The sequence below is a fragment of the Didymosphaeria variabile genome (genome assembly GCF_027946475.1).
Source record: "Didymosphaeria variabile strain IMI 356815 chromosome Unknown scaffold_7, whole genome shotgun sequence".
NCBI classification, from domain to species: Eukaryota; Fungi; Ascomycota; class Dothideomycetes; order Pleosporales; family Didymosphaeriaceae; genus Didymosphaeria; species Didymosphaeria variabile.
In genome coordinates this window covers 2,776,904-2,791,825 of record NW_026611626.1, presented here as the reverse complement: position 1 = coordinate 2,791,825, position 14,922 = coordinate 2,776,904, and the positions used below count along the sequence as shown (strand labels likewise).

Genomic DNA, 14,922 nt, shown 5'->3' with positions numbered 1-14,922 from the left:
GTCGATGATTTGCCCTGGGTGAAACTTATTCGCGCGACGGCTCACGGATGCGATGCGGTGTGATGCCTGGAGGACAAGCGCATTCCCAGGACCACCGCAGAGGAAGGCTTTCACTGGCGGCGGGTACGGGTCCAGAGCTACCGCCTGTCAAAACGTGCAGGCCGCAACAAAGAGATCGTCTCGGTATGCGGGTACTCGGAGTCCGGGCCCACTTGCGGTATATCGCCGAGTCTTTGAAATGATGCCTTACTCATCGAGGGTCCAAAGAGAACAACGGAGAAGGATGCATACGATTCTAGGAATGGGGGCACGGTCGCGATCTGGGCTCTGTCCTGGCCAGCGTGAATGTGCAGCCGATGTCATTGCTGAGGTGTTGCTCGTTGTTGCACTGCTCTTCGTGCAGTTGGCGAGCGCATCCGAGCCATTCGTCCCATGTTCTGCTAGTCTTCTTCACGCCAGCCAGCGCGCCTGCTGTTATGCGCCCAATCACTCGGACCCTCCGTCATTAGGAGGCTTTCGCTCCCGTCAGAACTAGCATGGCAGCCTTCTGGACCGTGGAGGCCGTCCTTTTCTATCGCCAGGGTTTGTCAATTTTGGTCGGACTTCGCGCCTTCCTCGCGGTCCGATTGGACGTCATGGACTGGGGTCCACCATTAGCGAGGACCCCAGCGACCATTCACTACTTAATACAAAATCACGCTCGCCCTCCATGCGTCAGCGAGAGATTATCGCAGCGAGCCTCATATCCAGCCTTGTGCTCCTATTCATCATGGTCGTCGTAGCACGCTTTCTATGGAGCCACAAGTCCTCCAAGGACCGACCGGAAACTGATGGCGAACGGTCTGTTGACCCAGTACAGAAAGAGACATCCCTCCTCTCGCGAGCCCGTTCAGTCAAGTTGTTCTCAGCGCCGAAGAAGGAACGTGGACACTGGGTGCCGACTCTGTCAGGAATCATCAAAGCAGGAGACGAAGGCATCTTTTCCTCCTCACTACTCAACGTACAGCATGTTCAGCATGGTACGCCAGGCGAGCTCTCCCTTCAGGATGTATACGATGCTTTTGCGCATGAGCTGCGCAACCGCCCCGTAGCTGAACGTGGAACCTACACCTCAGAGATCAACAAGTTCCTTACGTCAACAAAGAAGGTGCAGCGGACACAGTCGGTCAGTGCATCACCACCAAGGCGGCCAGATTTATCCAAGCGAGCATCGCGGAAGTCAGTCGATGGTATTCGTAAGTCGATCGATTTGGGAGATCTAGGTATCGGTCGAACACGGTCCGTCAAGAAGTTATCATCACCGAATCTTGTGTCTCTCTCCAACAGTCTACCGTTCGAGGCTGGTGGTCCTGGACCTGTACATACACTGTGGGACCAAGACTTGCAGCACGCGCTTGTCTTTCAAGGACACACGTCAGTTCCAGTGACGGGCCACGAACTCGCGGCATTGTCGGTTGTACTAGGGAGCCCAGTGGATATCAGCCTCGATGCTCAGAACGACAAATGCGATACCTGGGCAAATACCTATAAGGGGGCACTCGGTGTTTCGATCGCGGCAACGGCGACAAGCGATGGATCATATCACATATCACTGGCATCAAACAAGCGGAACGTTTCTCAACTTCCAGCCAAAGGCTCAGGCTACTCCACCTTACACGCTAAGCATCTTGCATCTGGCTCGCTACCTTTCGCGTCTGACCGCAAGACCATCAACAGCATCCTGATTACTCCCGATACACTGTCGCGCTTGAAAACAGGAGAGTCTCTCTATCTTCAGCCAACCGGCGCCGATACCAAAGGTTCCCAGTTCCTTGCCCGTCTTCCCAACGCCCGCGCACCAAACTTCCACGCGTTGGCCCCTTCGAAAAGCGCAAACTCCACATCCCGCCTCCTCCATGCCGTTGGCGACCTTGTCTTCACAGGTGGCTTTACCCCCTTCGCCAGCATCCCTCTTATCCAAACCGTCCGCTTCGTCGCATCCGGCGGTCTCGTCCCAGGCCGCCTCCTCCAGCGCCTAGACGCTCTCGTCGAGAAAGTCCACCGCCAGGCTCCCCACCTCCAGCTCTTCGGACCTCTTCTCGAAAACACGAACGCCCACCTCCGCTTCCGCGTCAACGAGAGACTTTCCAGACTCGCCAGGGGCACCCTCACAGATGAAGCGCTCGCGGACAAAGTCGCGCGCATGAGCCGCTACACTACCCTACTGGAACGCCTCATGGCTCTCGTCCCCGACATGCGTCCCGCGGATGTTCTAGCCGCCGTGCGAGACGGTCTGAAGGCCGAGATGGAGCGCTCGTACGAAGACGCCGTTGCTGCGCATCTCATCGGGGGAACTATCCTTCCTGACTCTACAAGCAAGCGCAACTCGAGCGTCTCAAGGAAAGACACGCGTCGGAGGTCGAGACTCTCGGACAACGACTCTTCTGGGACGGCGTCGCCTGATGGACAGGCGAGCGGAAGACCTAGTTCTACGTTTCCGGTGCATAATCTGGGCAGACAGGTTGAAGACGTGCTGAAGGGGAGCTTGCCTTTGGACGTGCAGACTGTTGTTCATGTTGCGAGACTTGTGCTCGTGGCGTGGACGTTGAGCGTGGAGGGTGTGGCGTGGGGGCAGGGGAGGTTGGGTTCAGGGTGGTGGACCGGGGCGGTTGCCGGAGAAGATGTACATGTGGTGAGTGGTAGAATGTTAGTTATGTCTGTTTTGGGTGGGTTGGATTGGTCCGGATACGGCGTTTGGTTTGCTCGGGGCTTGCATTCACGGCGGCGAGAGATACCATTGCACTTTACGAACAGTATGATTTGCGGGACAAGGCTTGTACAAGTTTACACGGATATAATTCACTTCACCTCGTACTATGAGAGAATCAAAATGGGAGATCTATGGTCGACTGAGGCGACGCGAGGCGTTTCGTTTCTGGTCATTCCCAGCGATGATATGATGATTCGAGTGCGTCGTCCATCAACCGTGGCCCAAGCTCCCGGAGAAGTAAAGCAATGCCGCACCTACAAAAACAGGTAGATACCTGGGGCACAGCGCCTACTTCGACAGCCATTCCCCTTGCACGCCCGGTCATTTTCACCCGCGCCTGATCGATCGATGCCCTCTCTCTCCTCTTGTCGCCGCGCCGATCTCCCGGCCCGCCCATGTCATTCCGTTTCATTTCATCTCGGAACCGCAGCGTTTCCACGCCGAGTGCGCGAGGCGAGCGCTTCCGGAGTTCCGTACCAAAGGTTACCAAAACACCACAATTAGAAAATCTTTTCGAGACTTTGGGACTGGAGTTTATGGGATGCATGAGGAGAGTGTGCGGGGGTGCGAGAAGTGCTTCCGGGGAGTGTTAGTATGGCGCGTAGGTGAGTGGGCTGGAAAGGGTGGATATGCGGATGCGGATGCGGATGCAGGAGGGTGGAGCGGAGGGTGACGGAGGTTGACGTAGCGCGAGGGCGAGGGCGAGGGTTGGCGTTTGTGTGGTGTGGGGTAAGGGTAGTCGTTCTACGGACGCAAGGCTGCAGAGGGAAGGGTACATGTAATTTTACATGGTTGGTGCAATGGTGTAGAATTTATCAGACTGGAAGGCAGACGTATGGGCTCCCATTGGTCAAATCATAGTAGTAACGAGGGTCGAGGGTCTATCTGGAGCGAGCGTCCTCTTGCGTCCAGGTAGGCACGCTATTCCCACCTTGCCCAGACAATCAGCGTGCTGGAACTGAACCTCACGAGTAAAACTGACACACGATAGATCTGTAGCTGCGTCCAGCACTAAAAATGGACGTCGCCTATGAATTGAGGTCGTTGAGATTATCTGCATCGTTCTTAGCAAAGTCCGGAATGATCTGGCGGAGACGTACTCTATTTGCTACTTGGACGATCAATACACTATGTATATCGACGTCAAGTTCCATCGGACGCAGCATGCATGCAAGCGATTATGCATGCACGATCCTTCAAGTCCGTACCTTATCTTAAATGTCCGCATCCTTCTCGTGGGGGCTAAACGAGACCTTGGTATCGGATATGCACGGTCAGAAAGTGGAGTAAATGTTCCGTCTCAGGTTATGAATACATGGGGTTTGATGTGGGCCATGTGTGAGGCGATTCGTATGGCTGGCTGCTTGAGCAAAGTCCGTGGTGAACGGTGGCAAGATGATGTGTTTCGATGCGGATTTATTTTGGGGCTTGCTGCCGTGTATGTAGGGGAGAGCGATGATTTGTGGCGATTCAATTCCGTAGGATGTTCTCGGAAGAAGCATTTATTACAGTTTGAGATGATGGAAGTGCAATTGTCGTATAGGTAGAAGTATCCCGAACCTGCTCACATAACGTAAGGTTTCCGACACAGTTGGCACATTAGACATTTCGAATCCATAGATGCAGAATGGGCCCTCACTAGCCCAAATCTAACCAAATTGCAACGCTTGTAGGCTGACGTTTTAAGAGAGGTATCCACATTGCTCTGTCGATCTGCTTATTCTCCTACTCCATATCGTAAACTATATCTTGGACCCGTCTAACCGTCACTGCACCACCACGCATACCCCACCTGACCCACCTCCGCCGCATATCCGCCTTGCATACTCCATCTGAATCAGTCATAAACTATCTCAAGCGAGCTGACCTGATCTGGTCAATGTGAGGCTGAACGCCAACTCCGCACTTCTGACCGCCACGTTTTCTGACAACCAAGCGGACACTGCGAACGACAACTTTTAACAATAGAACATGGCAATAATCTACGTTTCTTTTCATAATGCATGCAAATTGCCTCGAAAGGGCAAATGTACGTAACAGGCCATGCAAGACCTGATGATGCGCACTAGCCAATGCGCATCTTCCACGCCATCCCTCAGATCCCCACGACCCAGCCTTTCTACAGAGAACAGTGAAGATGCGATCAATCACCCATAACTTCCAACCCCTTACAAACTCCCACCCACCCCATCTCCATACTTCCCCACACCTCCCTAACCCTATCCTCCTCCAGCCCATCTCTCTTCCTCTCTCGTCTCTCCACCGCATCACCAGTCCCATCCGCCATATTCAACCCTTGATTCCGGTCTCTGCTGCCCAGCCGCCTGTGCGTGACACCGTTGATGACGGTAGACGTCTTAAGCCCCTTCCCGTCAAGCTCGCCTTTGACCTCCCAGCCGCGGCGTACGGGGCCGTGCAGCGTGGCGGGCGTGATGTAGCAGCTATCGAGGAGGGAGTGCCAGCGCGAGAGGTACATGCCGGGCCCGTGGGTTGTGCCTTTGCCAGGGCTGTGTTTTGGTTTTGAAGGGGAGGCTGTGGTGTGTGAGGACATTATTGTTTCTAACCTTGACTGCGAAGTCTTCTTTAGCGATTGGAGGTGCTTCTCGTGCTTGTCGAGCAGCTTCTTCAATTGGTCCTGTTTTTCGGTCGAGAGGGTGGAGAAGAGCGATTGGAGGGGAAGAGTCATGTTGCCGGCGCCGTGGGCGGTGGGTTCTTCGGTGGGCGAGTTGTCGACGCGGAATTCGGCGAGGACGGATTGCGCGTACTCGCGATACTGGTTCGCGAGGTCAGGCGCGTTCTTGCAGATCTGGTGGAGAAATCTGTGGGAAGAGGGCATATGCTTCCTTAAAAGTTGGACGTAGTCTTCGACGGTAGGATTGTGTGTGTCCTTTGCAGTATCACTAATGCTAGCAGGACCGTTCGGGCCAGGCGAGCTTGCGCGACTGCTCGGCCTGCTGCCTGTGCCGGAGGGTTTCTTAGGCTTTGACACTTTGACCAGGTCGGTGAGGAATACTTCCGCGTCGTAGACTGTGCCCGAAAGGTCGACGGCGTTGTGCACGGCGCGAATGACGGGGTCAAATGCTGCGACGAGATCTTTCATAGCAGAGGTCAAGACGTCGGGTTGGAGCTTGCAGAGGATCTTGGTGAGCTCTTCACGGTCGCGGATCGAGAGGTAGTTGCTGTAGTATTCCATCGCTACAGTGTGCTGATGTTCGCTGAGAGAAGCGGGATCTATAGGTGGATCTGAAGTCTCGAGGATGACGCCGACGATGGACTTTGATTCTTCTAGCGATATGTTGCGCGCGGCATCGTGTTTGTCCTTTGAAGAGTAGACATATGCCTTTATTGCCTTGAAGACTTCCTTCTTAGGCGGATCTTTGCAGCTTTCGAGTTTCTGGGCGCGCTTCTGGAACTCTGACGTATCCCACGCCATGACCGTGGACATGATTTGCTGCATCAGGTTCATGCCGTCGTTTGTGTTGTTGGTAAGCCCTATCCAATTGGTCACGGCGGTCACCGAGAGCTTCGCGAGGACTAGCCGGACCATGCCATTGACCATTGTTGCCGCATTTCCTACACGCAGTGTCTGTCTTATCATCATGTATGGAATGAGTCGGTGTATATTCTCGAGGAGACGGAGGAGATATTGGCCGTCGGGTGACATGATGAAGACGTGGTGGAGAAATGATGCAAGGCTGCTTATATTAGCACGCTTTACCATCATAAAATTGAGGCGACTCACTTCAACAGAATGAATTCGTGCGCCGCCTGGACCAAACTGGAGTGCTGCTCCAGCTTGTCCGACTTCGCAACCGTCTCGAACAACTCATCTAGAAGGTCACCGTAGATCAGCTCCCTCATCCCATCGTCCCAAGCCTGCAAGACGTCTTCCGGCTTGCTTGTATCGTACTCTTTCTTGCCCTCTTTCCGCTTGCCCACGGGATATCCGCCCAGCATGCCCCTTGCCACATATTCCAGCAAGCTGCTTATCGCCGTCGCCAACGCCTTTCTTGCGCCTATAGATCCCTTGTCGTAGCTCTCGGAGAGCTCCGCATCGCCTAGCTTCTTGACCAGCACGCGCACTTTGTCTTGCCAGAAATCCAGTGCGACACTTTTCAGACCCGGTAGCCGCAGCACAAACTTATTCAGCATGCTCTGGAGCAAAGGCGACGTCGTCTGCACGCCATCGGCCTTGCGGAATGGGAACCCATATTGCTCGATAGCCTTGGGGTATTTAAAAGCTTCAATCTCCGAATAGAGCTGGTGGTGGACCAGGATGTCGAAGAGAGCGTGCGTTTGCGCGGGAGTTAGGGATGGGCTCGACATGGTCCGGGGAGCATGGCGGAGGCAGACGACAGCTTGGATAGACGCGTGCTAGTTGCGGATGTCGTTGATGCTGTGAATGCGGGACGCGTGGGTTGCGCGACGTCATGGTGGCTGGTGTGTGGCTGATGCACGCGCATCCTTCAGAGCACTTGACGCTCTTGAGCTTCCCATCATAAAAATTCATTGCACGTTGTATTGTAGTAGCGTTATCGACTAAACCAGCATCTCTCAGGTTCTGGTAGCAATGTACCACTTGATCTTTGTTGTACTCTCTTTACAACTCCTTCATTTCACCTTCTCGTCACCTCAGGCCCGCCCCGTCGCAATAATAGTAAAGAATCCGATCACTCTTCGTCCAAAGTTCTGTAAAAGAGGTGTAACCGTGGATGTTTGAATACTTTTCGAGGCCTCTACGTCCACAAACGATAGTTCTGATCGCTCTACTTCGTACTCCTCCCCCTCTTCAGCTGTGTACTTAACGTGATTGGCGGCTTCCATGGCTGCACCTCTCCCCTCGCTACGCATGTTCCATCCGTCCTCGAAGTCACAAGGTAGTACCACGCCTGTTCGTGTCAGCTTATATGGCTACTCCTACTGTGGTCTCCCCATACCTTGTTGTCTCAGCTTAGAGTGAACCTTCGCCCAATGGTCGTAATCGATCAAAGCAGGTTTGTTCCACAGGTCCGCAGGTAGCTCGGTCGGCAAGCAAGGTCGACACCGTTGACGCAGTGCGATATAATTTCCGTCTGGGAAGTACTCAAGTTCAGGTGGGTAATAGGCTCCATCACATTGTGGGCTTCGGTACGGGTCCTCCACGACCATCATCCTGCCGCAAACGATAAGTTGATGCGCAGCGATATTTTAACAAATTAATGTTGTAGTGATGCGACCTCAGTCTGTGTGAACAGTCGTATACATCGATGAGTGGAATTCGTCTTCAGTATATACGTATCGTTTGCGATTGCGTTGTCTACAAACGCTGACATTGTGACAGAACAGCACTCAATCAACGCTGCCAAAGTGACGTATACGCAGCATTGAAGTAAGAAAATAGACATATTGCATTGTCATTCAAGTTTCAGATTATCCTCATCAGAAGCGATGGCATTACTCATGGAATACGTCCGCCATCTGAGGCACTTACGTGAAGCAACCACACCCGAGTCACGTTTCGCGCACGGGAGCCTTGACGGTCCAACAAGCACCCGAATAAACACGCCCGGTTACCTTTGGAACCGCAAATGAGTTCACCCAAAAGCTCCGGCCGTTTCTATCTCAAAGCGCTCTCCAAGCCGCGTGTACTCGATAGCTCATACCTTGCGGAAACCGAATTGCAAAGTTTCTTGCGTAAGCGACCGTACTCAAAAACCGCTCTACTACCCTTTCGATGCCTTACCGCACATACCATGTCTAGCGCGCACTTCCTTCACACATACTCTACATCCACGAACCCCTCGTCATCCACGTCCATTTCCCCTTCAACATTCGTGAACTTCACATCGCCTACCACAGGCGAGGCGTCATCACCCCCTCGCAGGTGTGAACGAATCGCGCGAACCCCCCAAATGACCGGATACAGCTTGCCGTCAGGTTTGCGAACGAATAGCTCCTTGGTGTCGTGTCTGAAGATGATCACTAGCTCGTTCCGGGGGATGTGATCCAGTGGATGGAGGGCGGCCTGTTTATCGGCAGCGGTACAAGGTGCCGTTTGGCTGTCATGAGGAGTTTTGGCCAAGGGGTTAGGAGGGAGTCCGTCAATGCGGTCGCACTGATCGATATCGAAGATGCCTGCGAAGAAGTCTATGTACACGTGAGTAAATCGAATGCTAGAAGCAAGGGGCAACTTACCTTCGACACTGGGACTGTTAAGAGGGTTGCTGGACGTCGTACCACCGTCTTCCGCCTTCATTGCCTCTTTAGTCGCTTCCTTCGAGCTCTTGTAAGTCTTGTGGGGTGGTATAGACGCTCCATACACTGCTTCCTTCGAGCTTTGCTTGCGTGCTTTAGGAGGCGTAGATGCCGCTTCCGAGCGCTCCTTGACCATCAACACGACGGCACCCTTGATAACCCAGTACAAGTCGCGATCCCTTCCAACGGTCTCGTCGATAATATCGTCGTCGATCAGGTCACTATGCCGCAGCACAGTGTACTTCTCCTTGAGCAGCTTCAGTGATGGTGTGTGAACGGGGGTTCGCCCGATGTGAACGTGTGGTTTCATGAAGTTAGTGGACGGAGTCTGCTTCTTGTCCGAATCTGAAGGACTGGTTCCAAGCGAGGGCAAGGCGACCGGGGCAGCGGGTCTACGGGAATAGGCAGCTGCACGTGAGCTGGTGGTCTGAGGCGCTAGGTGAGTGTCTGTCGAATAGTATTTGTTGCCTAGGTAGGCACTGTCGGGATGAAGCTTGTACTTCGGCGGAGCTTCTTTGCCCTCGATATGGTCGAGGGCGGTTGTGGCGGCGAACTTGGCCACGTTGACGGCGACCTTGGCCATATGCCAGACACCCATATCGGCGTTTGCGAGAGGGGGTGTGACCCAGTGGTGGAGTGCTCGAGGCGACTGTGTTATTCGTTCGAGAGTTCAATAGGTGTCTCGGAGATGGCGTAGCCGGAGTTGAGTTGGTGTGGCTGCGTAGTTTTTCTTAGAAATTTATGAAGGTAATGATTCTGGGACTTGGCCAAGGGTGAACTAGGAGCTATCGTGCTGCTATAGGGGCGCGTGCTGCTGCCGCTGCGAGCTGAGGCCAAACATAAGGAGAGTGAAAGACTAGACCCGCGATTGGAAATTCACGTAGTTTCGAAATCTGGATTGGCACCACTAATTTGCATAACTGAGATGCTCAAGCATACAAAACATATATATGGCTATGTAGTGCCTTTGCTAAAAATAGCTCGATTAGGTGTATCTCCTGCGTTCATGGATCCCAAGCCTAGTATACAAGACAGATGCTCCGTCAACAATAATAGACAATGTGTGAAAGCGCAAAAATCAAATTTTTCCCTAGATCCAACTTATCCATGCACTAGGCTGGCCATTTCGTCGCGTTTCATGTCTCTCCGCAGTGACCCTTTCAAAGTCATCGTCTGAGCTTGCAGACTTGATGGATGATGCCGGGCTGTCTGGTGTCAGGTTGTCGAGGGCAAGATCTTCGAAATCTTCCCTTGAGTCAGTAAGTTTGGCAGGCCACTCAACTAGCTGGAATAAGACTTGAGGTGCATCTTGCTCTGTGGGGAACTCGGGAAGCGCTACTGAGGCATTGCCCTTCTCAGTGATATATTCAGTGACTTCATTGTCGTGTTCAATCTTGTCTAACGGAATTTTGTCGTTGTCGCCAACTTCCCTGGGAAGCAAGGCTTCTCGATGATTGCGAGAATCATCCTTGATTGGTGCTCTTGGGCTTACTCTATCAACTTGGGCATCTGTATTGGCAAATGTAGTGCAAGCTGTATCGTTGACGTGTTGCTTCGCCAAGGGGACGGATGCTTCAAAAGGAGGTAATGGAAACTGGCGCGACCCAGGCCTCAACCCAGAAAAGATTGTGAGGCCTTGCATAGCCTCAACTAGGTCCTGCGCGTCGGAGGTTTTTGCTGAGCTGTCCTTGTCGTAGGACTCCTGTAATTCAACTGCCTGTTCGCTTTGCGCAGCGCGCAAAGCGTGATGAGCCATCGTAGATTGTCGACGCTCTGCATCGCGAAGTCCAGGGGTGATGGAGAAAAAGCCGCCTTCTCTATTTGACTGCAGATCTTGCAATATAGGAGACGGCGGAGCCATTTTCGAAGGGGTGAGGGTCGATCCTGCCCGTTTATTCCGCAAGTCCTCAGTTATGTGCTGCCCGGCTCCCACTTCTGTCGGCAGGATGAGCAGCGTGTCTCTTGTCCTTTTCACTACACCGTCGACGTACGCAATGGCTTGTTGATACTTATTCTGCGGAGGATTTGGGAGACCCTCGATTTGATGCCCTGGGTAAGATCTTGACTTCTTTTTTCCACCACGCGATGGAAAGATCGAGCGCATTGCCCGTGGTTCGCGTGGAGCGTTGATAGGCGGATATGGCGATTTAGTCACAGCACTAGGGAGATTGCTTGATCCAGGCTCACGATAGGCTTGAGCTGGATTGACTGGTGGTGGCTGCAGTGGGTATGATTTGAAAGCATACTCCTGGAAGACTGTTGGGTTATCGTAGTTATCGTGGGTAGGAGGACGCGGTCTTTCGTGTGCGTGCGACGATTGCTGTCGGCTTTGACTTTGCTGCGAAGTTCTACGATGAGAGGGCGCTCCGGTATTATCGTCGTTTGGTGGATGCATTTTGAGTTTAATCGTAATGAGAGTTCTGGCCGTCGCGCTTGCGGAATTCTACAGAAGCAAGCGCGCAGACTGGTCTTAATGCTATAGATTGTGTGTCTGAAAGGTACGTGAATTACATTGGTTTCAATGGATAGACCAAATTGAATGTATAGCGAGTACAACCTCTCTGTTCTTTTTCGCAATTCGAGACTCGTCTTGCCCATCGTCATGATTCCCGCTTCACAATTCAACGTTGGCAAGCCCCTCATACGATCACCACCCTCCGGCCAGTCACAATGTGCCCTATATCCTCGTGACATACTGGAATTGCTTCTACGCACAGCTCATCTTTGAGTTGTCTCCCGTTTTGTTTAACGAATTCTTTGGATCCAGGGACTCGAAATATCACTATAGTCGAAGCGTGCTACAAATTCATTGTCGAAAAAAGGTGTGCTATGCGAACACAGCTCAATAAGCTGTAAATGGACTAAATTTCTGGCTCCAGTTATGAGATTCTGGAGGAAATATGCTTGCATGCATTACGTTTAACAATCCTAACTCGCTTGTAGATGACACTGGTTACCATCATAGGGTCAAAACACATCGAGATCGCTGGTTGGCATGGAAAGCCTGTGCACAGGGTTCTGGTGGGTATAGATGGCGAAGAGCCAAAGTACTACAATGGAACCCAATGTCGTGGGGAAGAACGCGGCAATAAACTCAACGTATATGGCCTCGGGAGTATTACGGAAGATAGGGCTTTTGCTAAGAATTTCAAGATCGTGTTCGAGTAGGTTTAGTTCTCACTCCATTCTAGCGCAGACGGGGCTTTCGGACATTACTCATTTTGAAGTTGGTTTTGCTTCTGGATCAACTTTCGACGTGCGTTCAGTCGGTGAGTAGCTCAACGATTATTGAGACACTGCATGCTTACATAAACGTATTGTTCAATATGCAGTCCATCTAGAAGGGAATCGTTTTACAGTGGCGGTGATGAGCTGAGCTTCATACGCCGTGCCAAAATTTGATTGGGGGCAGGAAAGGCAACCTCGAGTATCGTCAGCGAAGCGGCTTCAGCCGCACTAACAGCACCCAACGATAAGCACTTAGCGGTCATGGATAGTAGCATGTCATCGCACGCTCGCACGGTTCCACATTGTCCTTTTGGCCCCTTATTCGATCAAGGCCACCAATTTCCTTTGGGGGCAGTACTCGTAACGCTTGTGCCAGGCAAGCCCGTGCGCTCGGGAAAGCTATGAATATCTGACCACCAACTTCCCCAAAAATACGAACTCGAACCCCCTTGTGATCTAGTCTGCAGCTAAGTCTGCATCAAAGCTCTGCCATATATCATATCAGGTGCCGAACGATGCCGTCAGCTGTTTGCATGCTATCGCAATGGTGCTGCAAGCTTGAGAGTGAGATAAAAGAGCCTGCTTCCCAGAGCTTTCATTTCATATCTACATCTCTTACGGCGTCCCAGTGCGCGCGTAATCGCGTGTTCAAGACAATACGAGCCTAGTATTCATTGTCTTTATCCGTCTTTCTTTTCCTTTTGGGTAGCTTGCCTTCGTATCGCCAGGTACTTCACGATGACCATTTCTGGCTCTCTGATTCTTTTGGTCGTGTGTACTACTTGGCTAGGAAAAGCATTGGGGTTTACGATTCCAAAAGAGGCAGCAGATCCCGTACATCGGGCATTAGCCATAAACACAACACGAGCCAGCTTTCTCTACGGACCAGCCGTTGCTGGTGGACCGTTCTACCCAAGTGGATCTCTAGGACAGGCAAAGGTAGCTGCAGACATAGCAAATGAGCAGCTCGAGACGCAACCCAACACGATCTTGGTTGTAGAGGATACGGCGCGCGCTAGTAATTCGACTGAACAGGTATGCTGACTTCTTGATCCTCGCTTATTAGTTTAATGCTGATAGAGATTCTGCAGTTTCAAGGTTTAGACACTTTCGACGAGTATCTGCTCCTGTATCAAGGACAATGGGCCAAGACTTTGCCGAAAGGTCCTGCTCCAGGTGTGCTCACCAATTATACGCAGGATCTTTTCTTCTCCATGGAGCGGCTGGCCAATTCCGCCTTTTCTGTGCGACGGCTACCAAAGTCTTCGAAGCTTCCCTTCCAGGTAGATGCCTCGATCATATCTAAGCTCGCAGATACAAATCTCCAGAAGCTGCTTGAAGAGGGCCGGCTTTTCTATGCTGATCATCGCGCACAAGCATCCCGGCCAAAGACGACAAACAAGTTTGCTGCGGCGTGTGATGCCTACTTTTACATCTCTAGAAAGACGGGGCAGTTCCTCCCTCTCGCTATCAGGACCAACGTCGGATCAAACCTCATCTACACACCAGTAGACGAGGACGCCGACTGGACACTCGCCAAAATCATGTTCAATGTCAACGATTTCTTCTTTGCACAAACATGGCATCTTGCATCAACCCACGAGGTGGTACAGATTACTTGGCTGGCAGCAATCCGAACGTTAAGCGTTGATCATCCCATCTATGCTCTCTTGGATCGATTGACGTACCAGCTCTTCTCCATTCAGCCACTAGCGCAAAGCTTTCTGTTCGATAACGGTACAGCTTTCGACACTCTATTTCCTGTTACCGGTACCGGAGCACGTGATTTTGTCACTGAACTATATTTCAACGGTACTGGTGCATTTCAGGCCGGTTATTTTGAGGCCGATCTGAAGAAGAGAGGACTCATCCATGGCGACGGACCCGATTTAGCCGACTTCCCATACTACGAAAACGCCTCAACGATCCACAAGGCCATGAAGGGGTTCATACGCACCTTCGTCAAATCGTTTTATAAATCAGATCGTGCTGTTCGGGGCGACCGAGAACTTCAAGCCTGGGCTGCTGAAGCCAATGGTCCCGCCAAAGCCATCGATTTCCCGAAAAAGTTCGACAACATCGATGCGGTTGTTGATGCTCTGACCCACATTGCCCATTTGGTTTCGACCGTCCATCACTCTGTCAACACCAACAATCTGATTTCCATTTCTGCTACGTTGCCCATGCATCCGGCGTCGCTCTATAAGCCAGTGCCTACAATCAAGGGAAATACGTCGGTTGCGCAATACCTTCCACCTCTGCAAGCTGCCTTGGCGCAGTTCCAGGTTGACGGGATTTTGTAAGTCTGAACCCTTGATAGACGCCTCGATACTCTTTGATTGTTTTCTTCGCTGACGCAGGCTCTATTGCACTAGTGCGAGGCCGCTTATAGCGAACAGCAACCGCTCTCTTTCCTACATGTTCGACAGCCCGACGCTCCTAGGCGGCACGAACCGTGAAACGCGTACAGCTGCGGCGAAGTTCAAGGAGACGATGCAGTCGTTTAGCAAAGAGATCAAAGCTCGCACTTTCGACAAGGATGGACTTAGCCTGGGAGCACCGTTTATCTGGAGAGCCTTGGACCCGGAAGAAGCTCCGTTTTCGCTGTCGATCTGATCAGATTCGTTGCACCAAGCGGTCAGCAATTAGATTTTACACCGATCGCGTGATCACCTTACGACTAATCATAATTAATCATATCTTACATGAGG

The 14,922-nt window shown here is 52.1% G+C and overlaps 5 protein-coding genes across 5 annotated transcripts; 2 read left to right on the top strand and 3 right to left on the bottom strand.

Annotated features, from left to right (window-relative positions):
• Positions 1-709: 709 nt before the first annotated feature.
• Positions 710-3,019, top strand: N0V89_010088 (uncharacterized protein; the record flags this gene model as incomplete). Its single annotated transcript, XM_056218833.1, has 1 exon — positions 710-3,019. The coding sequence occupies one exon, from the start codon at positions 710-712 to the stop codon at positions 3,017-3,019; it is 2,310 nt and encodes a 769-aa protein (XP_056068098.1).
• Positions 3,020-4,892: 1,873 nt separating this feature from the next.
• N0V89_010087 (uncharacterized protein) lies at positions 4,893-7,075 on the bottom strand (the record flags this gene model as incomplete). Its single annotated transcript, XM_056218832.1, has 2 exons — positions 4,893-6,444; positions 6,492-7,075. The coding sequence occupies 2 exons, from the start codon at positions 7,073-7,075 to the stop codon at positions 4,893-4,895; spliced, it is 2,136 nt and encodes a 711-aa protein (XP_056068097.1).
• A 1,426-nt stretch (positions 7,076-8,501) lies between these two features.
• N0V89_010086 (uncharacterized protein) lies at positions 8,502-9,581 on the bottom strand (the record flags this gene model as incomplete). Its single annotated transcript, XM_056218831.1, has 2 exons — positions 8,502-8,875; positions 8,924-9,581. 2 exons carry the CDS (start codon positions 9,579-9,581, stop codon positions 8,502-8,504), a joined length of 1,032 nt encoding a protein of 343 aa, XP_056068096.1.
• A 492-nt stretch (positions 9,582-10,073) lies between these two features.
• Positions 10,074-10,844, bottom strand: N0V89_010085 (uncharacterized protein; the record flags this gene model as incomplete). Its single annotated transcript, XM_056218830.1, has 1 exon — positions 10,074-10,844. The coding sequence occupies one exon, from the start codon at positions 10,842-10,844 to the stop codon at positions 10,074-10,076; it is 771 nt and encodes a 256-aa protein (XP_056068095.1).
• Positions 10,845-11,926: 1,082 nt separating this feature from the next.
• Positions 11,927-14,827, top strand: N0V89_010084 (uncharacterized protein; the record flags this gene model as incomplete). Its single annotated transcript, XM_056218829.1, has 4 exons — positions 11,927-12,147; positions 13,084-13,246; positions 13,294-14,510; positions 14,611-14,827. 4 exons carry the CDS (start codon positions 11,927-11,929, stop codon positions 14,825-14,827), a joined length of 1,818 nt encoding a protein of 605 aa, XP_056068094.1.
• Positions 14,828-14,922: the final 95 nt, after the last annotated feature.